This window comes from Terrapene carolina, unplaced genomic scaffold (genome assembly GCF_002925995.2).
Source record: "Terrapene carolina triunguis isolate 2854851 unplaced genomic scaffold, T_m_triunguis-2.0 Scaffold62, whole genome shotgun sequence".
In the NCBI taxonomy this organism is placed as follows: Eukaryota; Metazoa; Chordata; order Testudines; family Emydidae; genus Terrapene; species Terrapene triunguis.
This window is the reverse complement of record NW_020664413.1, coordinates 19,412,160-19,434,977: the sequence shown is the minus strand read 5'-3', so window position 1 is coordinate 19,434,977 and position 22,818 is coordinate 19,412,160. Positions and strand designations below refer to the sequence as shown.

The 22,818-nt window shown below is 37.3% G+C and overlaps 1 protein-coding gene across 1 annotated transcript in view; it reads left to right on the top strand.

Moving 5' to 3' along the window:
- Positions 1-22,818, top strand: part of LRP1B (LDL receptor related protein 1B) — a 1,279,381-nt gene that overhangs the window by 936,413 nt on the left and 320,150 nt on the right. Inside the window, exons 43-44 of the mRNA XM_026647738.1 lie at positions 18,811-19,000; positions 20,239-20,443. Of these exons, the coding sequence (XP_026503523.1) occupies positions 18,811-19,000; positions 20,239-20,443 (395 nt within the window). The remainder of the gene's footprint in view (positions 1-18,810; positions 19,001-20,238; positions 20,444-22,818) is intronic.

Genomic DNA, 22,818 nt, shown 5'->3' with positions numbered 1-22,818 from the left:
TGCAAATCAACATATGTTGATTCAATGCAAATCAACATATGTTGATTCAATAAGAATCAACCTTTCTTTAGAAAATAACTAAAGAGTACTATATAAAAAGTACTCTGACAAATATACAGAGAGACTTTCTGTCTTCTGTAGACCTGAACAGGCTTGTCTCTTCACATTACCATATTACATCTCAAAACCTATTCCTCTGCTTTACATGTGGATGATAGTTTTTTCAACTCCAGTCATTACCTTTTAGTCTGGCCAGTGTTCCGAGAGTCTCTTCCAGGATCTTGTTGTTACTAATAATGCATTTTAAAAGGAAGGAGGGAATTCACTCCATAGACAATTTAGCTGATCAGTAGGCAGTACAAAGAAAGCAGAACCAAACACACAGAACTGACACAATTCCTTGAGTATTTTGGATTCCTGGCAAATAGAGAATCAAGACATACAGGACTACAGACTAACACGGCTACCATTCTGAGAACTAGGAAAGTAATCTATAGACTTGGGGATAGAAATGGATACTATGAGGTTCAAAGTCTTCATCTTAGACAACTTTTAATAGAGATTAAGATGGCCATAAAACAAGTGATTTCATAGAAACCAAAATCCAGTCCCTATTGGAACCTTTTGGAATATTGGTCTAATAAACAGATGAGAGTTCCTTGATAATCACTGTCAATTGTGGCCAATTGATAATATACTCGCCTGTTTTGGGACCATTCCCTGGATTGAATTAAAACCCTGATTATTTCCACCAGGTCTCCTCTGCTTTCTTCACTAATCCCTAAGAAATAAATTAAAAAAAATTATTTGTGTTCACTAGTTGAGGGAGTAAAGACCATGGAACCTTGACCTTTGCCTATGGATGTGATAGAGCAAGGTGCAGAAGGGTTAGTAGAATTATTGGTGTCAAGTATCAGAGGGGTAGCCGTGTTAGTCTGGATCTGTAAAAAGCGACAAAGAGTCCCCGTGGCACTTTATAAACTAACAGACGTATTGGAGCATAAGCTTTCATGGGTGAATACCCACTTTGTCCTCTTCCATATTGGCAATACCTCCCAACTTTGTGTCATCCACAAATTTTATTTGCACATTCCCATTTTTTGTGCTAAGGTTATATAAGGTTAAATAACATTGGTCCCAAAACCAATATCTGAGGAACTCTACTAGTAATCTCCCTCTAGACTGATAGTTCACCATCTGGTAGGACCCATTGTAATCTCCCCTTTAACCATTTCCTTACCCACCTTTCCATTCCTGTATTAATCCCTATCTTCTCCAATTTAACTAATCATTTCCGATGTGGAACTGTATCAAATGCCTTACTGAATTCCAGTAGAATTAGATCTACTGCAGCTATTTTCTCAAAGAGGAGATCAGGTGATCTGGCATGATAAACGTTTTCTAAAACCATGTATTTTCTCCTAATTATTGTTTACCTCTATGTCCTTAATTACTTTCTCTTTCAAAATTTGTTCTAAGACCTTGAATACAATTGAGGTCAAAATAACAGCCCAGGAGTCGCCCCCCCCCTTCATAAATATAAGTACTATATTTGCAATTCTCCAGTCATAATGTATGACGCCTGAGTTAATGGATTTATGAAAAAATGCTTGCTATTGGGCTTGCAATTGCATGTGCCAGTTCCTTTGATATTCATGGATGGAGATTATCCTGGGCACCCTGATTTGGTCCTGTTAAGCTGTTTGAGTTTGACTTCCCTCTTGGATGTAGTAATTTCTACTATCACATCCTCGTTCCCATTAGCCACCATGCCACTGTCCTTAAGTTCTTTGTTATTCTTATTAAACACTAAGGCAAAGTATTTTTTTAGGTATTGAGCCATGCCTAGATTATCTTTACTCTCCTCCCCATTCTTAGTGCTTAGCGGGCTAATAGTCCCACATCTTTTCTTTTTATTTATATGGCTAAAGTACCTTTTACTATTGGTTTTAATATCCTTTGCAAGGTCCAACTCTGCTTGGCTTTTGACAGGTCTCACCTTTTCCTTACACTTTCTGACCTCCAAGAGTTAGCTTTCCTTGCTGAGTGATCCCTTCTTCCATTCCTTAAGGCTTTCTGCTTTTTCTTAACCTGTTTGAGATATTTGTTCATCCAGTCAGTCTGCAAACCTTCCCTACATTTTTTTCTCCTTGCTTGAGATGAAGGCTTCAGATAGTTTATACAACTTTGATTTAAAGTAATCCCAAGCCTCCTCCACATTAAGATCCTTCAGTTCTTTAGTCTAGTCCACTTCCCTTATTTTTTAAAAAGTTTGCCCTTTTAAAATCAAGGACCCAAGCTGCAGAACAGTTTTTGTTTATCCTTCCATTAGTTTAAACTGAATTAACTCATGATCACTCAAACCCTCTACAACTGGTTCTTCTATGAGGTCCTTGCTACTTACCAATACTAAATCTAAAATGGCATCACCTCTTCTCTGTTTGGTGACTATTTGGTGAAGAAACCTATCTGCCTTGTATTTGAAATATGTCATCTAAATAAAAATGGTTACTTGGGTGAAGTGATTAATAGTCTGCTGGACCAAGGGAAAAAAAGTCAGCAAACAGAGATTTTTCACTTGCCTATGCAAGTTCTATAGATTGATCTCCCATTGTAGTGAGTGAAACATAGCCCTGAGTTCATCCAGGAATGCCTTAATATGAGTACAAGAGTACAAACTAAAAGGTCAAGTCTTCCCATTATCATAGGTTCTCAGTATGTCCAAGAAAAGCTTTTCTTCACACGCCATCATTAAGCCCTTTCTTACGGCAACCCTGATTCCTTCCCCACAAAGTAACAAAACAGAACTTTGTAACCTCATTTCATCCTTAGTGTTATCAGGATTTAACCTCTAGAGGAGGTAACATTATAGTTTTCCTATTCATCATAGTAGTTTCCAAATAGTTTCTACCTCCATCAGATGAATTTTCAAAGTTGGGAGCTCTCTCTGATGAGATCCTGTATTGTATTATTCATTTATGCAATGTTGCCCTTACATAGCATTTATTTCCGAGGGGGATTCATATTTTTGGTCACAGAATGCAAGAAAGGTTCTTCCTTCATCCCAAGTATTTGCACACTCAAGATTTGAAACCTCCTCATGTTATACAATACGCATACCACAAATTTTCTATACATCCAAAGTTAATATCTGCTTTATATAGTCCAGCTGCAAAAGTAAGAAGACATGCAAATCAACTATTTCTACAGGAATAAGATGGAGCATTTCTGAGATCCTTCATTCCTTTTCTTATCTCTTTTAATTAAATCTGCAAGGTGGCCACATGTTTGTCAATATTTACATTCACCAAATTCTATAAGACGGTTCTCTGGTCTTCAGTGGATGCCATTTTTGGCAGCATTCTTTTCCATGTTATAGTATCCTATTAGGAGGATGACAGAATTTATATAATTGATGTTTCTTTTTTTTCTTCTTTCCATCCTGGTGGCACATTGCTCTACAAATCCCATCATAACAGTTCTGAGAACCTTAATATAATGAACAATAGGCAATGTTATCCAAACTTAACTGAAAAAATTGTTTTCTTTGAGTAAGAATGTCCACAGTTCAAGCCCATCCTGGAAACAAAGGGATCATCCACGGTCAGGTAAAAATAAAATATGACATCCAAAGCTTCAGACTTACTTTGCTAGCCAAAATTACCCCAGTATTCTGCAGCAGCATAAACTGTTTTGTGTTGTCAATCTATAGATTAATACAGCCTGTAATTTAAAAATGTAGACTAGAATTATCCTGGCTGTGATGGTTGTTTCAAGGTGAGAACTTCAAGGGCTGGGCTTTCTTTCTCCCATCCTAAGCATTCACTTGCTGCCAGTGACTGCCCCCAAGCTGAAATCAGGCTGAATTTTCCATCACAGAAGAAAAGGGAATTTCAGGTAAGCTCAGATACATTTTATTATTTGCTTCATTGCTATCTGGCAGCCAGTGTAGCATGTCTTGGCTGGCTGGCTGGTGTTCTCCAATTCAGTCCTCCTTTTAACCTATTTGCCACCTATTTCTTCTAGCCAGTCCCTGATATACATCCTGTTTCTTCCTAACTACAGTACCTTGTCTCTACCCTACTGCTGCTTGTACTTCCTTTGCTATTTTGTCTCAGATTTCTGGCCACCTTCTCACTCATCTCTTTCCACACACCAGCCCTAGGTACTCCCATTTCCATCAACTTCTCTTACCATCTCACATCTCCCTGCTAAGAACCCCCTCAACTCCTGAAACCAAATCAGGAACAAGTTACTTAAATGTACCCATTGTATTGTTCACACTTGTCCTTTATATACAGAGATCATTTTAATCTTTCTCAGCTCCCATGACTAGCAGAGAGGGAATCTTGATTATCACACCACAGTAAGAAAGAGTTATCTTAAGATTACAAGTCTGAGACATTTTGCCTTTATATAGTTTATTAGCTAAAGCTGTGTTGAGATAGTGTGCACCTTTTTCCTCGTTAGGAAGTACTACTCAAATGATTGATAAATTAGCTTTTCAGGAGTTGCACAGACTCTAAAATTAACAAGCCATAAAGCTAGAGAGAGAAAGGAATAAGTGACAGGAAAGATAAAAAAAATAGTAGGGGAAAAAAGTAGTAGTAGTAATAATAATAATAATAATTAATAATTCTGGGAAGTAGAATAGTGTCTGGACTGAGCAGTTTCTTTTCCCTGGATGGACAATGAGATCGATGCATTTTGCCAATGCCACATCTTTTATAGTATAAAATGAAGTGTTTTGTGTAGAAACTCTGCATCTGTTTTGAACTGTAAGTGTTAGCATCTATAAGACAAAAAAAAAAACATTTACTCCTAACATAAAGTGGCAGACCCTGTGATGTACTGCAAAACTGTCCACTGTTGGCATCTGTTAAGGGTTTTCCAATGTGTGCTACTATTCTTTCTAACTAAATCCACCCAATTTAACTGTCCAGAAAGTATTTAAGTTACTGTTGTAGACTATTAAATTTGATCTATTTTAAGGTTTTCTTCAGGTTTTTGAGCTTTCTTCTCAAAAATAACTTTTCATTCTCTTAAATAAACACTGTTTGGTAATTTAACTGGTAGTTGCAAACATATATTTTGGATCCAGTAAACACAGTTAAGTAGTGAAAAATACAATATGTAATTACAATCTCTATGGTGTTATCCAAAAAGAAAAATCACTATCACATATAATGTTATAGCTATGACATGTTTTGTGTCTTGATGCCACTATTGATAATGATTAGTGTGACTGAATAGTCAAAAATTATTAACATAGGAATAGACTATATGTTACCTTGTTTATAGCTGTTATATGGCTGGATTGTAACTCCCTGATCTATAATGAAGGGGTGACCCTGAATATACAGATCTTCCTGTTCCTGTATAGAAGGGGTATTAGATGCCTCCATCTGCTGTGTCCAGCATCTACACATATGGGAGGTGGCAGGCCAAAATCTATAATCAGCTCATTCCACAAAAAATGTAACATCTTCACTGATGAAAAATCTAGGGAAAACTGTACAAGGTGAATCTTCATGGAGATTTCTTGCCCAGGCTGCCTCCTGCAGGTTTTTCTACAAAGGTGGGTTATCCAGCCAATATCCTTTGGGCAATTCATGTTTTCCAGAGATGTGTTTGTATTATTTGAAGAACCACATTCTGGACCATAACATCTATTTGCTGAACCTTTTGAAATACAGTAGATATTTTAACTTAAAATTCAGATCTATTTACTTGATTAATCCTCACTCCATTTTAAAAAGTCACTTGTTGCAGAACTGAGTCATGGAATTTTGAAGGGAATATCTCTTGATTTCCTGATATGTGTGCTAATACTCCGTATGAAATTTCATCATATTGCTATTGTCAGAATTCTGAAAACAAACATAAAATGTTTGTTATAGTTGTATGTGCCTGGAGTGATTTTCTACAATAGATGTTTGGATAGTTGAATTAGTTTGTCACATAGGTTTTCAGTTCTGTACCATATTGAATTTTCTATATTATTGTTTATCAGTAATATGTCATGAACTGGGACGTTCCTGTCTAGAGTCGTACTTGCACATGGCCATTTGCTAACCAGTGAATTACCAGGCAAAGCTAAATTACTAAACTGACTCTTTCAATTATTTGACAGATTACAGGTGTGCTTTCAGGTTTGTGGGTTCTCTGCAGACATCAAATGGGTGTTCTTTTCTTCTTTTCTTCCCCTCCTGCAAGAGTTTTCCCCATTTTGAAATACAGACTATACACCTCTACCCTGATATAACGTGACCCAATATAACACGAATTCGGATATAACGCGGTAAAGCAGTGCTCCGGGGGGGCCGGGCTGCGCACTCCGGTGGATCAAAGCAAGTTCGATATAACGCGGTTTCACCTATAACGCGGTAAGATTTTTTGGCTCCCGAGGTCAGCGTTATATCGAGGTATATCTAAAATCCTAAAACCTAGACTTCATGGCAATATATGTTGAGAGGAGAGAATATCATAAAGAGTGGATCCTGGTTAACTGCAACAAAGTAGTCTGCAAATAAATTCCACACTGAGGACTCTCATAGTCTGTTCTACAGCACTGGGTAAAGGTATGCACAGACTTCTAGCGAGAGCCTGGTAAATCTCACTAAGAGATGGAGACTCCCATTCAGCCTGTAGAGTCCAAGTCTCAAATAGAATGAGCTCCAATGCTCGTGAAGCAGAGGAGGACTTTACCTGCATAGTCCTCATGGATATATGAGGAAATTCTCAGGCTCCAGTGAAATCCTGAGACAATTGTCAAGTTATAATTACTGTGTTCTTCAATTCTATACTGATGAGATTTTTAAAATGGTCTACTTCACATAGTTCTTTCTCTTCACCCTGTCTTGGGATTTAAATGTAGTGTTCATCAATTTAATGAATGAATTGTTTGGGACATTTTTAAAATGTTTCCTCCACAAAATCTCATTGAAGATAGCATTCTGGTGGTAATCACATTAGCTTGGAAAGTGTGCATGAGCCAGGCATAAATGGCTGACTTGTGGTGTCATACAGTGTTCCTAGAGATAAGGTGATCCTTTACCGACACACCAAATCTGTGTCAAAGGTGGTTTTTGACTTCTACTTAAACCAGTCCATCAACTTGCCTATATTTTCGCTCAAGGCCATTTATTATCAGGGGAGAGAAGGCAATACTGTCTTGATTTTAAGAGGGCTGTATCTGAACAAGATTCCATTTGTGTAGCACGTATAGATGATAATAAGCATCATATGGATAATACTAGGTATCAGTCTCCGTGCAGAAATTATTCATGTGGATTATTTTCTCCTTACTGTTATGAACTACCAGAGATTTCAGCACCAATGTTTTTCAGAACACATTCTATCAAATCTAAGGCAGCCTCCACTACACATTTGAGAAATGCTCCATCTTTAAGAGATGGAAAGTTGCTGCCTGGAGTTCCATCTGTACATTAATGCAGCATTATTCCCTATATTGTAAGCAGGCTGGGGTGGGGTGGGGGAGAAGGACAGAACCATTAAAGCCACATTCCCCTTTGGAACATGAAATTGAACCTAGGATTCCTGAGTCTGCATTCCTCTGCTCTCAACAAACAACTGTGGAACTCACTGGTAAAGTGTGTGTCTCATCCGCCTCTGGTCTGAGCCACATATTCAGCCTACTACTGCTACCAGTTACTTTGTTATCTCAAGTAGTGAAGGTCTGTGCAGTGAATCTAAAGTTCCCAACCCTGCTGATGACCCAGTTGTGGGTTGAGTCAATAGGGTTGCATGTGATGGGATTTCTGTTTTTTTTTTCCAGTTAGGATTATTTTAATAGGAAATTGCATCCAAAAATCTACTTGATTAAACATTTTAGGCTGTCCTAAATTATGAGCATCTGAGCTAGATGCTAAACTACGTTTACAGACAAAAAGTTAAAAGAAGATTAAGGTTTCAAAGTCAAGCATTCAAAATTAGGAACTGCACATGCAACCTTAAATTGGCTTCCTGTATGTCCGCATTATGATATAGTCTTTAATTAAATGGTTACAGAGTATTTTTTCCACAAGATCTCTCCCTCAGTCTATTCACAGTATTGACAGTACTCTGGGAATGAATAAGGGTTGTGTAGTGAAAGAGGTTGTTGTGTATAGGATTCCTGCCTCATTCTTGCAGAAGTTGGAAGGTGTCCAGTGAAAGAGGCAGGATGATTGCCAGAAGGGAAAGGATGGTTAAGGATATTGAATGTCATTCTGGATAATTGGATTATATCCCTTTCTCTTCTACAGAGTGGCTGTAAGATACTGTGCAAGTCATTCAAACCAAAATCTTCACAGTGGGCCACTAATAATGCATCCCTTATTTTCTGAGAGCCCATCATGAGATAGTTGGGGCCAAATTTGCAGAAGTGCTGAGTATTCATGACTGCCATTGAAATCAATTGTGATTTGATCATTTAAAGTGTTATAAAATTCTAGATACACCTCTACCCCGATATAACGCTGTCCTCGGGAGCCAAAAAATCTTACCGTGTTATAGGTGAAATCGCATTATATCGAACTTGCTTTGATCCACCGGAGTGCGCAGCCCCGCCCACCCGGAGCGCTGCTTTACCATGTTATATCCAAATTTGTGTTATATCGGGTCGTGTTATATCGGGGTAGAGGTGTATTCTGGCAAATCAGAATCAATGTTTGTCAATTTGGGCTCCCAAAATTTCTGGACATTTTTGACAATTTTCCCCTTAATCTCTGTGTCTCAGTCGCCATCTATAAGTTGTTATGAAGATCAGTTCATTAATGTTTGTGAAGGACACAGATATGATAGTGAGAGCATCATAGAAATTCCCAGGAGGAAAATTATAATTTGTATTGAGTGAAGAGTTTGACTGTGTGGGGTAAATAAGACCTGGGGCCATACATTGAATGAAGAGGATAAAAAGAAATATAGAATAACTGCTTGTGATGGACTCCACTCACCATGGTGGCACCTTCTACTGGCCGTCTTGAGGATTAGCTTCACAGGTCAGTATGGCCTCTCCCGATGGTGCGTCGCCCACCGTCACGTCTGTTCTCGGACCCATGTCACTCCAAGGACTGTGGTTTCCATTTCATGGGACAGTCCTCCAGCTGTGCCAACATCTGTGCTCCCCCCCCCCCCTTCTGGGGTATCTGCAGTCAACTATCCAATCAGTTCCCCAGTGGTGAGTGTGGGGGACCTGGGTTCACCCACCCCTCCAGTCCTGGCTCCAGGGAATTGCCTCCTGCATTCCTTTGCCTCGACTACTGCTGCATTTCTCTGGGCTACTTCTCCATGGCCACAGCACCCTACTCTGCCCTAGCAGCCTTTCTGGAGCTCCTTTTCCAACTCCCCGAGTTTCTGCTTGAACTGCTCTGTCCAAGGTGCTATAGTGTTGCAGCCTACTCAGGACACAATCTTCTCTGCCTGGGCTCCCAGCAGCAGCTGACTGACTCTGGCCTGGCAGCTCCTTTTATGTGAGCCCACTGGGCCCTGATTGGCTGCTCCTTGCAGCCTCTCCTTTTGGTGGCTTCCTGCGCAGCTTCCCTAGAGCTCTAGTAACCCCTTCCCTGCCAGTGTGGGGGCAAATGCCCCATGACACCGCTCCTTCACTGAATGAGGCAGGGGTCCTGTGGAAAAAAATAGTAGTCATGTAATTAAAGACAGTATCATAATATACATCCTTGGGTGGAGGTGGGACACAAGGGCCTAAGGCACGTGCACAACCTCAACAGACTGTTTTCCAGAAAGCCCCAATTTACTCTGTCATATACTTCCTTCACAGTATGGATCCATGCAGAATCTAATGTCAGACTTGCTAATGGTGGCATTTTTATGCAGGGATAAAACTGTTTCTGATTGAAGACTATATCTTGTCCAATGTCAGTCTCAAGCAAAGGAAATTTTGGGGAAGAAGGAGGAAACTGTTACTCTAGACATACATGTAATTGAAAAAATTATGCCTCATAGTTAATGGTTTAAAAAGTATCTTGTTTAAATGAAGTAGGTATATGTAGTAAATCTCTATGTTCATTAAAATATTCCTTTTTAAAATCTTTAAGTTGTTGAAGTATATTTAGAAAAAAAATGTTTTGACCATTTAGACATGTACAATTCTGACAGCAATAATTTTGAAAAAGTGCCTGCTGAATACATTTAATCTATATAACACATTTATACTATAAGTGCTTCATTCATTCTATGATGGGTGTTTTTGTCATTTTACAGACGTGTCAAGGAACATGGTAGAAATATTTTGATTTTCAATCCAGGGTATTTATCCCAATTGGGTGTCAGATAAAACTTAAAATAGGTGTGTTTGAATTCTGCAATACATTCTTGCTTCAGTGCCGTAACAGTTATTATAGGGGGACTATTGCCCCATAAAGTTAAACATGGTCACTAAATAAATAAATCAAAAACATATCCAGAAGTTTACTGTGATAGTATGTGACCATGTAAAAAAGACTATTTTAATTCCTGTGCACAATAGGGAAGAATAAAGATTTCATGTGTATGTTCTGACTTTTGAGGGCTTTACTTTGCAATATTCATATTTGTTTGTTATATGGAATCTATTCTGTACAATGAGATAGCAGAAGAAAAGAGTTAGAATATGCTTTAATATTATTATATTTCAAAATTGATCTTTCCCAAATTTTAAAGTATGGACTGTTTCTTCATGTGCTTATGGGTATCAGAGACCATTTAGTTGTGTTGCTATTACTCTCACATGCTGTCTTTTGAGCTCATCTGCCTTTAAAATATGCTACAGTGGAAGAAGAAAGTTGGAAAGTCAGTAGGAGGAAAGAACAAAGCTTCTAAATGAACTTTCAAAACTCACTAAAGAAAATTAAAAGTTGCAGAGCAGCCCAAAATATATATATAATCTGCTAAACATAGGCTTTAAAAAAAATGCTTCCTAACAGTTTTCCACTTAAAAAAACAACATTTTTTTTTAAAGGTAAGACCGAATCCTTAGTTTTAGCCTTGGTACTCCACACTTTTAAAACATGACTAATGACTATATCAGATAATGCAAAAACTATAAAATTAAATATACTGAGACATAAGAGTAAAATATGTATTGTTGTTGAGGGAGTGTTTCACTGGCTTAGATTTATTTTTTGTAAGTAGAATCCTTGGAACATTTTAATGTTAATAGGTTGCAATATGAAATGTTCCCTTCAGTGTGGTGGGAAGGGGCTCTGTGCTTATGCTTGTTTGCCTCCCCTTTATTTGGAGTGCCATTGTGGGCTAAATACAACTTTGAGAGTGACTCCTTGGGATCCTGAAAAGTTCTCAGTATGTCCCTTGGCAGTGGAAAGTGTATATGCTCTTGGAAGTGTCCTTAGCTTTTGGCCTGTGTTGTTCCTGATGCTCAGTGTGAATCAGTATTTGGTAATTTCTAGAATCATATCACATTCACTTATGAAAGGTGCTCTGTGGGTTCCAACTGGTGCAAAATTTTATCTTCCTTGTTCTTTAGTTTTTAAGCTATTTCTGAAATATTGTACTACATTTTTAAATTGGCTTCCCATTAACTTTTTTCCAACTCCTTGTGATTGGCCCAGTCAGTCAAGATTGAGTAAGGAAATAGACCCCAGGGTTGTGATTTCAAAATAACTTAAGTGGATGAGCTTTCCACATCCTGAGCATAGTAAAAATGGCTTATTACAGTGAGTTCCCAAATTTAACATGGGGGAGGGAAGAGACAGGTCAGAGAATCCATTAAGAAGTATTTGTGCCCTTCCTTCCCCCCCAAAAAAGAACTCGGCGTTTCCATTCTCTTTGCTTTGAACAAAATTATTAAATCCTAATAGGGCCACCACAACAAACTTCAGAGATTATCCAGGCTGGCACAAAACTTTTATTCAATCCTTAAATCCACAATGGATTCCATCAGCTTCTCTAATGTGGAATCTTTTGTAGCTCCCCAGGTCAAGGACACAACCATACCAGCAGATGAAGTGTTCCTTCTTAAATAAAAGCAATGGACTGAAGAGTGGAATCAGCCTTCTGGAGGAATTATGAAGCTACATTTGCTGCCCTCTGGCTCCAGGCTTTGTCCATATCTACATGTTTTGCCTGGGCCACACTAGTCCACACAGACCCCTGATTGAGAACCTTCCCAAGAAAACCAAAATTATAAAACTCTCCATGGCTGGAGATTTTGTATCATATGGTTCTTTGCCAATCTGTGGCATCCAACAGTGTTGTAGATGGACACCTTTGGATCAAGCCGAAGAAGTGTGCCATTAGGCAAAGTACCTGATGGTGTCTTCAAGAAGAAAACTTTGTAAAGTGTTACTGACTAAAGCCATGCTTATAAGGAAGGTCAAAAAGTGTCTTTCATCTAATAGACAGCCAAAGAGAGAGTAAAAGTCATCAGATAGAAGGAAATTGTACTGTCCTAAGCCTGACCTTCAGGGATCCTGAATCCTTTTTCTCTGATGTCACAGACTCTGGGGAAAATTAACCAGGACAAGGCACAAGTAATCCTAGCGGTTCCATTCTGGCCTTGCAAATTCTGGCTTCACCTCCGCAACTTGAATCACCCATTAGTACCAGGATTCCTTATCCATCTAGAGCCAAGACTGTGCTGATTTATCATACTTCTGGTAGAAGGGGACAATTAAAGAAACAATAGTACTCAGCCTGCTAGCATTGAGGAAAAGCTCTGCTGCATATGAGAAAACTAGAATCTGGGCCAGATTTAGCCACTAGAGCTGAGAAAATAAAACTAAATTCAGATCAGCTAAAATTTGTCACATATTAGAATTTATCCAAGACACCATACTTCTAGGCCTTAGACATCTTTTTGAAGTGTTAACCTTTATCATTGCAACCATTTATAAAAATAGACAATCTTAAAAATATTTCCCTGATTCTCCATATTAAAAGAATCCTGCAAAACAATAACCCTAATCAACCCACAGAAGATCTACAGAGTAGTCCCATGAAGTTCAGTCTACTCCTGGAAGTTCTCAGAAGACCACTCTTTGAGCCATTCTCCTATGGCATCTGTTTAATTTCCATTTAGGTTGACTTTTGATTGGTCATTACTTCTGATCTGATGGTTACAGCACTTTATATGAAATGTCAATATGATACATGCTGTGAAGACAAGGGGTTGTTTTGCCTGAATCCTGCATATATCCCTAAAATCAATTCAGCTTTCCATTGCATTGCTCACAAGAAATTGTTCTTTCCTTCTGCCCTAACTCAGTCAGTCTAAAAGAGGAGTAGCAAAGGATATATACATACAGGGAAGTTAAAATCTAACGAAAAGAAAACCATCCTTATTCAAATTCCTTCCTCATACTGTATAATGCCAAAGTAAAGCAGAAGAAAGCATCAAGATCTTCAGTAGCCAGATGGCTCAAATACAATGTAAATGAAATTTTTGCCCTTCCCCTTCAGCACACCTGTACAGGAAGAAGCCATGTTTGGGTAGAATCTGGTCAGTACTGCTGGTACTGCTAGTTGACATAACCCTCTCTTACACACCAGGAATCAGAATTGTGGGGAATAAAGGTATAGCAAGAGTAACCTCTTACCATGTTCCTGCAGTGGCTCTATAGGTATCATGCCTTATAAAGGTACAATTCCCACCAGGCACTGTCACTATGGTACAGTACATTCCCCCATTTTTTACATCAGTGCCTCTGAAGAGGAATAATTTTGCCAATAAAATATTTTATGGTTATGTTAAAACATCACCTTTATATGAGTAAAGATAGGTAAACTGGCAATTAGCCTTTAACTTTCTTTTTTGCCATGTGCCAAAAGAGACTTTGTCACATCAGTGTTTATATATTTATCTTAAATACGATTGCACTGAATAAAAGATATAGAATTTGTGAACAAGTTCTCCCCTCAGTCTTAGAATTATTCACTCCTTGAAGTAACATGAAGTGTAGCTATTGAAAATAAACTGGTTGTTGCTTTGCAGAGCCCTGATGCCTATGTTTATTATGTATGATCAGAAAGTTTACTACATCAGCATTTGAAGGAGTTTTAATGTAACATGTCACATGGTGTCACATTGCACAGCTCTAGAAATCACATACACAAACATAGTCCTTATGACATCAAGTCTACCTGAATTTTTCATAGGCAAAAAAAAATGGTGTAGTTAGTATATACTAATTAAATTTGTTTGTGCTAAATTTGAGATATTCTGAGTTTTAAAATATTCTGAATAAGATGAGCTCATTTTGCCGCTCAACGATGAGAGAAGCAATTAAATAATCAAATCAGCCTCTAGTTTCAAAAACAAAATGCTATCCATTCATTCTTTTATGACAGTTTATTGTTATCTCTTAAGAATGTTACTTTCTGCCAAGAATGACTTCTTGCCTTATAGCTACCTGAAGAGCATAATGGAAGGGTAAAGAATTAATTAAGGGTAAAGAATTTCTGATTGTGAAATTGGTAATGTGTGTGAAATTTTAAGCCATCTCGCAGATGTTGTATTGCTTTTGAGGCATAATCTTCATCTCAGACATCAAATAATGACTACCTGTTATCTATTACAATCTGCTTGCATAATCAGAAAGCAGTCTGATCTCCTGTGATTGGGCCATTCAAGCAATTGACAGACTTGTTTCCAAAAAAGTAAATTGTGCCAGCCAAATGAGAGAGTACAGTAAATAAGGACTCAAGCAGGTGCTTAATGGTAGGTACTTTTAAAACATCCCCAGAAGTTTTGGTGTAAGTGTGTTGCTTGTGCTCGTTGTTGGTATGACGTTTACTCTCTTTCAGTATTTACAAAGCAATACATTATATAGATGAACATTATTGTTTCCTGCCTTACAATTTGCTGTGTGGTTGAACAAATTGAGGTGGCTTAGAATGTGGAATTAATGCAAAAAGGTTTGTTGATCCGACCCAGCCCTAGTCAAAGTACAAAAATTGGTATCGTTTTGAATTTAATCTTCCTGCAGAATTTTAAATAGTAAATGAGATGAGCTAGAAACTTACTTTGCTCAGAAGTAATGAGAAGCATTCCCAAATCTCAGACGTTAGAGTCATCAGATAATTTCAGCAATATTCTCCCCTCCCACACGCGCGCACACATGCTGAATAACAAGGGATTCTAATAGGTGTTCTTCAGTAATTGATTTGTTGCTTGTCTGTTCGCTAGGAAAGTCAGATGAAGATCAGAATGACAATATTTATAGGTTGCATGTCATCTGCGGAATGTAATCCATCTTCGTTAAATTCAGTAAAAGTGATAGATGGCGTTTGGCAACGTAATGATGTGATCGCTCTACCATTGCCTTTCTAAATCATAAGCTGTTGCTTTCTGTTGTGTAGATATTTAATCAGTTATACACACCATTACTGATTTAATTCAGAATGTCAGTGGCAGGTGAATAATGTGAGGATTTGTATATTAATATCATATTGTATTAATGTTCCCTTCATTTAAGTGTGCTATTCATTTGAAAATCATAAACTGTTGCTTCATGGGTAGAATAAATTTAACCAGTGCTGTGGGCATCTAATGCTATCAATGTTTTAATTTAATGTGTCAGTGAAAGAAATGCATTTCTTTTCATTTCCAGTTTCTCTGTGCTTTACTAACTCAAAACAGTATAAGGTAGTGTGAATATATGAAACTGGTAGTAAACAACAAATCCCCTGATTTTCATCCTATTGAAAGATTTTGTGTTTGACTCCCCAAATTGCAGTGTTCCGTGAACTAACTAAATATTTTCTCGCATATTTCAAAATGAGTGAATAACTGCTAACAAATTACTTTCAACAGAAAATATGGTTGTGCTATGGAATAAACCTTAAAATGTGTATGGTAAATTACTGTAATATAGCACAAATTCATTACAGTCTTGTAATGGCTAATCATTATAACACCAGTGTTCCTGATAATTTCAAAGTGGAGTTGAAGGTTTTAGTTTTAACATGCAAAGCATTAAATGGTTTGGGATCTGACTGATCCATAGACAAAATGTCTCCCCATGTGATACTGGCAATGCCAGTGTATCAAATCATTTCCTCTGGGTCAGTCCCAACATTATAATATTGACTTACTTGAATTTTGGGCTGCTATCTATATCCTAAAGATGAAAGAATAATCATAGAATTATAGAAGATTAGGGTTGGAAGAGACCTCAGGAGGTCATCTAATCCAACCCCCTGCTCAAAGCAGGACCAACCCCAACTAAATCATCCCAGCCAGGGCTTGTGAAACTGGGCCTTAAAAACCTCTAATGATGGAGATTCAACCACCTCTCGACATAACCCATTCCAGTGGTTCACCACCCTCCTAATGAAATAATTTTTCCTAATATCCAACCTAGACATCCCCCACTACAACTTGAGACAATTGCTCCTTGTTCTGTCATCTGCCACCACTGAGAACAGCTTAGCTCCATCCTCTTTGGAACCCCTCTTCAGGTAGTTGAAGGCTGCTATCAAAAATAGATCTATAAGAACATAAGAAAGGCCATACTGCTCAGACCAATGGTTCATCTAGCCCAGTATTCTGTTTCCAGCACTGGCCAGTGCCAGACGCTTCAGAGGGAATTGACATAACAGGACAATTATCAAGGATCCATCCCCTGTCATCCAGTCCCAGCTTCTGGCAGTTAGAGGTTTAGGGACAGAACATGGCTCTAGGCTTGCATTCATGGCCATCTTGTCTAATAGCCATTGATGGACCTTTCCTCCACAAACTTATTTTATTTTTAACCCAATTATACTTTTGGCCTTCACAACATCGCCCGGCAACAAGTTCCATAGGTTGATGGTGTATTGTGTGAAGAAGGACCTCCTTATGCTTGTTTTAACCCTGCTGCCTATTAATCTCATTGGGTGACCTCTGTTTCTTGTATTATGTGAAGGGGTAAACAATGCTTCTTTATTCACATTCTCCAAACCATTTGTGATATTATCGACCTCTATCTTATCCCTCCATAGTTGTCTCTTTTCTAAGCTGAACAGTCACAGTCTTTTAATCGTTCCTCATATGGAAGCTATTCCCTACCCTTGATGATTTTGTTGCCCTTCCCTGTACTTTTTCCAATTCTAATATATCTATTTTGAGATGGGGTGACCCAAACTGCATGCAGTATTCAAGGTGTGGGTGTACCAGAGATTTACTTGGTGACATTATGACATTTTTGTTTCTTATTATCTATCCCTTTCTTAATGGTTCCTAACATTCTGCTAGGTTTTTTGACTGATGTGGTGTATGTTGAGCAGATGTTTTCTGAAAACTACCCATGATGATGCAACATCTCTTTCTTGAGTGGTAACAGCTAATTTAGACCTCGTTTTGTATGTATAGTTGGGATTATGTTTTCCAATGTGCATTACTTTGAACTTATCAACATTGAATTTCCTCTGTCAAATTTTTGCCCAGTTACTCAATTTTGTGAGATCCCTTTGTAACTATTCACAATCAACTTTGCACTTAACTATCTTGAGTAATTTTGTATCATCAGCAAATGTTACTTCCTCACTGTTTACTCCCTTTTCGGGATAATTTATGAATACGTTGAACAGTATAGATCCTTGGGGGACCCCACTATTTACCTCTCCCCACTGTGAAAACTGACCATTTATTCTCATTTATCCTTTGTTTCCTGTCTTTTAACCAGTTACTGATCCATGAAAGGACCTTCCATCATATCTCATAACTGCTTACTTTGCTTAAGAGCCTTTTTGTATAGATCCTTGTCAAAGGCTTTCTGAAAGTCCAAGTATACTATATCAACTGGATCATCCTTGTCCACATGCCTGTTGACACCCTCAGAGAATTCTAATAGAAATCTGAGGCATGATTTCCCTTTACAAAAGCGACAATGACTCTTCCCCAACATATATTGTTCATCTATGTGTCTGATAATTCTGTTCTTGACTATAGTTTCAACAACTTTGCTTGGTACTGAATATAGGCTTTCTGGCCTGTAACTGCCAGGATTACCTCTAGAGACTTTTGAAAAAATATTGAATGAATAAGTGAAAGTGACACATTCATAGCAAATACTGTTTTGTTGCCTTGTGTTTATGAACTACTGTAGATAAAGTAAATGAACTTACTTTGATGAATGTCTATTCTCTATATATTTCTTGTAGCATGAAAATAATACCCTCCCCAATGCAAAATATAAACAATAATAATCAAGATAATAAATACTGCATATTATAAAATGAACCATTGAAGAAAAATCTAGAAATGTAATATGTTGCATCTAACTTTCTGCCTAAATCTGTTTTTTGTGTTAAATACTAAATAGATAAAGCAATCAGAGTATCCGTTATGTTGCCTTAGTGATTGGGAACACAATAGTAAGAAATAATTACTGCAGTTTCTGCCAGTGTCACTTTTATTTATTGGAATTGGTAGTTTGCAATTTATCTTTTCTTGACAGTATTAAAGGTATTCCTTAGCTGGCTATTAATTTCATTTGCTTTTGTTTCTTCCTCATATTTTTCATGTAGGATGATAGAGCACATATATATGAGCTTACTGACAACATTTTTAGTTTGAAAGTTACTAACGTAAGATAAGAGAGGAATGACCGTGTAGAGGGGGGAAATTATCTTCTGTTTAACACACTATAGTGGGACACAAGAAATCTGGATTTCAAGCCCAGCTCCACCTAAGTTACATCATTTAATTTCTCTGGATCTCAATGTGTGACGTTGGAATACAAAAAGTGGAAAATGTGAAGAGCTAAAACATCTGAACCACCGTGTTATTCAACAAGTACTATTTAGAAAAAAAATCCCCTTCTTTGCTAGCAAGAAGTAATTTATTTTCTTTGTAACTGTCTTTATCAGATGTAGGTTCTGTGGAAGGACTTGCCTATCATAGAGCTTGGGATACTCTCTATTGGACCAGCTCTACTACATCATCTATCACAAGACATACAGTTGACCAGAAACGACGAGGAGCTTTCAACAGGGAAGCAGTAATAACAATGTCTGAAGATGATCATCCACATGTATTAGCTCTTGATGAATGCCAAAAGTATGTACCACATCTGTATTGCTGGTTTTTGAATTTTCAAAAGTGCTGAGCATCGAGCATCTCCCGTTCATGTAAGTGAAAACTGTGGTACTCAGCACTTTTGACGATCAGGCAGATGCCTAAATATAGTTTCAGGAGCCAAATTTCATGCTTTTATTTTTGAAAAAATTTCCAGAAATCCTAAAATGTCTCATTTAATGCAAATAATCTTTTAGATAGAAGATCATGCTCAAATGTTTTTGTATTATGCTTCACCAAAAACCCTTCAAGCTGATGTTTGAAAAAATAAGAAAACCTGCCTGAAATATTTATGGTAGAACAGAAAGGATAAGTATTCTCCATTGAGCTGTTCGCTTCTGTAATATACAGTTCAAATTTCTTAAGTAAAAGCTGGAAATACAAATATTTTACAGTCTTATAATAAAACTTCAGTTTCTTGTCTTACTAGTACATGTGCCCATGTAAATGTCCTAGTCAAAGGGCAAATGGATGCCTAAATTTAGATTTGTAAAGGTAGAATTTTAAAAAATCGCTGTGTCTTAGGAGGGCATGTACCATTGAGAGTCAAGTCGATACATATATAATTGAACTTCTCTTATGGCACATTAAAACTTAAGTCATTTCAGTCAGTAATCTAGCATAGACTCTGAAGTAACTTTATGTAAATTGGGAGGTATCTTCTTCTTGTGAAATGTACATCATCCACTAAAGTCTGAGTAAGCAGACCCTAGACACCCCATTTGCGTTATTTCAGCATCTACTCTCCTTGTAGCATGTCTCTCACTACAGGGCATAAGTGACGTGGGGAGGGCCTTGTGTAGATGAATTTTCTCTGGTTTAGAAAAAAAACAGGTGACAAAATTGAGGATAAAAACTCAAAAGATTTGTGGGAAGACAAAAAGTCCATGCTTGCATATGAGTCAAGGATCTATTATAATTTGAAAATTATTGACTGTCATACTTGTTTTCCATTGTTAGAAATAATTGATTCGCATAATTTGGAGAACAGCGCACTACTTAAAATATTAGATCATAAGAATCACAGATCACTCATTAAAACAGGATAAACTGCAATAATTGATCTTTATTATAATTGAAAATACTATATAAACTATAACTATAACTATATTTGAAGGTACATGTTTTTCATATTCTTAATTTATAAGTAGAACTAACATAGGAAGTAAAATAAAAAGTTTAGCTTAAAGCTTTTTATTATTATTTTGATGTTAATACAGTTTAATGTTTTGGACTAACTGGAATGAGCAGCATCCAAGCATCATGAGATCTACCCTTTCTGGGAAAAATGCACAGGTTATTATCAGTACTGATATTCTCACACCAAATGGACTTACCATTGATCACAGTGCAGAGAAACTCTACTTTTCAGATGGCAGCCTGGGAAAAATAGAGAGGTGTGAATATGATGGGTCACAGAGATACGTAAGTAAAACAAATAAAATATTGATATATGGAATTATATATATATGGTTGTACTTTTTGGATAGTCTCTTTAAATCAACCAAAGTTTAAATTTACCAAATCAGGGTCTTGTGTATCTGCCTGTAGATTAATGAATGAGTAATTCTCCATTAGTTCTTATTCGTAAACAAAATGACTAAATTGAATCATAGGACTGGAAAGGACCTCGATAAATCTAGTCCAGTCCTCTGCAGTGAGGCAGGACTAAGTATTATCTAGATCATACGTGACAGGTGTTTTTCTAATATGTTCTTAAAAACCTCCAATGACAGAGATTCCACAGTTTCCCTAGGTAATTTGTTCCCATGCTTAACTATCCTTCCAGTTCGGAAGATTTTCCTAATGTCTAACCTAAATCTCCTTGCTGCAATTTAATCTCCTTGCTACTTCTCATCATGTCCTCAGTGGGTAAGGAGAACAATTGATCACTCTCCTCTTTATAACAACCTTTTACATACTTGAAGACTGTTATCATGCCCCCACTTAGTTTTCTCTTCTCCAAACCAAACAAACCCAATTTTTCCAATCTTTCCTCATAGATCATGTTGTCTAGACCTTTAGTCATTCTGACTGCTCTCCATTGGACTCATCAGTGCTGAACAGAGTGGAAGAATTTTCATATGTCTTGCTTACAACACTGCTAATACATCCCAGAATGATGTTTGCTTTTTTTGCAACAGTATTACATTGTTGACTCATATTTAGTTTGTGATCCACTATAGCCCCAGATCCTTTACTGCAGTACTCCTTCTTAAGTAGTCCTTTCTCATTTTGTATTTGTGCAGTTGATTATTCTCTCCCTAACCCTAACTCTAATCCTGTCCTCCAAAGTGCTTGAAACCCCTCCCAACTTGGTACCATCCACAGACTTTATAAGTGTACTCTCTGTGTCATTATCCAAATCATGTATGCATGGATTTTTCTAAATGTAGGTGTTCATGTTTCAGATTCTATGTTTAAAAGGAATTATTTTCATATGTAAATACTATGAAACAAGTAAAACATTCCTCTGCTAAAGCACAATGGCTGATTTCCTCAGATACAGTGCTATGTATCACTTCTCATTCTGATATGTCTATTATAAGTTATAGTTGGTTATATAGAAATTTGACTGTAACTTGACTCCTTTGGCAGCTGAATGAGGTTGTTTTGTTTTTTTAGAAATATTGAGGAAAAGTCCATTCAGCTATTTTAGATTTATTGGAGATTGGAAAAAAAATAAAACAAAATCCCTTTTAATCTTTTATGGTATTTCTGACCCAGAAAGACTTTAGAAATGAGTGGGGTGGGGGTTGGGGTGGAGGGAAAGCATACCTCAAAACTGTCTGGAAATAGTCCTTACTGCGTAATAGACTGCTAGGTTTGCAGAACATTTTAAATTTAAAAATATTATAAGTATTGAAATATCACATGGGTCTAGGTATCTGCTAAGATTTTAACAGAGCCTGATGTATCCCTACCTTGTTGTTTGTTACATCACAGTGCAAATGAGAAATGTAAATGTGTCATTAAAGCACACAGCAGTCTTCCAAAAATGCAAATTATATTTCTGTCTTTTTATGTTGCCTTCATGTGTTGCTTTTTCAGACATGCTGCCTTGTGAATCCAGCTTTGAAGACAAACGCAGCAGCTAAACAATAACAATAAGAGTGGGAACTCTCTTCTCCCTGCCACCCAATTTGTTTCAATGAACCATGTGCTAGTTTGGACCACTTGCAGACTAGCATAAATAGACAGCTGCATCTTTCAAAAAAAAATTGAATGCAAAAAATCCCCCCAAAAAACAAAAACCCTCCGCCCCCCATAAAAATTTGCTTTTGTTATTGTAACACTTAACTTTACATATTTCAAAACTAAATGTTCAGGAAATGCAAAAGCTCTAAATTTATCCGGTAACATTAACTCAGCTACAATGCATATATATTTTTGTTTATTAATTAGACTATTTAAATGTAAATATACATCCTATACCAGAACTTGGCCACCTTTCAGTTTTTCTTATGCTTCTCTGGAGGTGCAAAGTATCCAGAAAGTCTGCGGGTGGAGAGAGATGGAGACGGCTCACAGAACCTAGCACACTTGTGTCTGTGGCATCGCTGCATCCAGTAATCCCTGGTTGTGGGTAGACAGTGGATAACCAGCATTGAGCACATCATTTAGAGATGTACTCTACTTTACCTCAGGAACTTGCATTTCCCACCCCAAGTTGTGCTCAGCACAGCTAGGACACAGACCAGGATTGGGGCTCCCATGTACATAATGTTACTGTGAAAACCTTTATTTTTGCATTTTCTAACATCTTTTGTGTTTAAGTGTGTCACCCTAATGTTGTATTA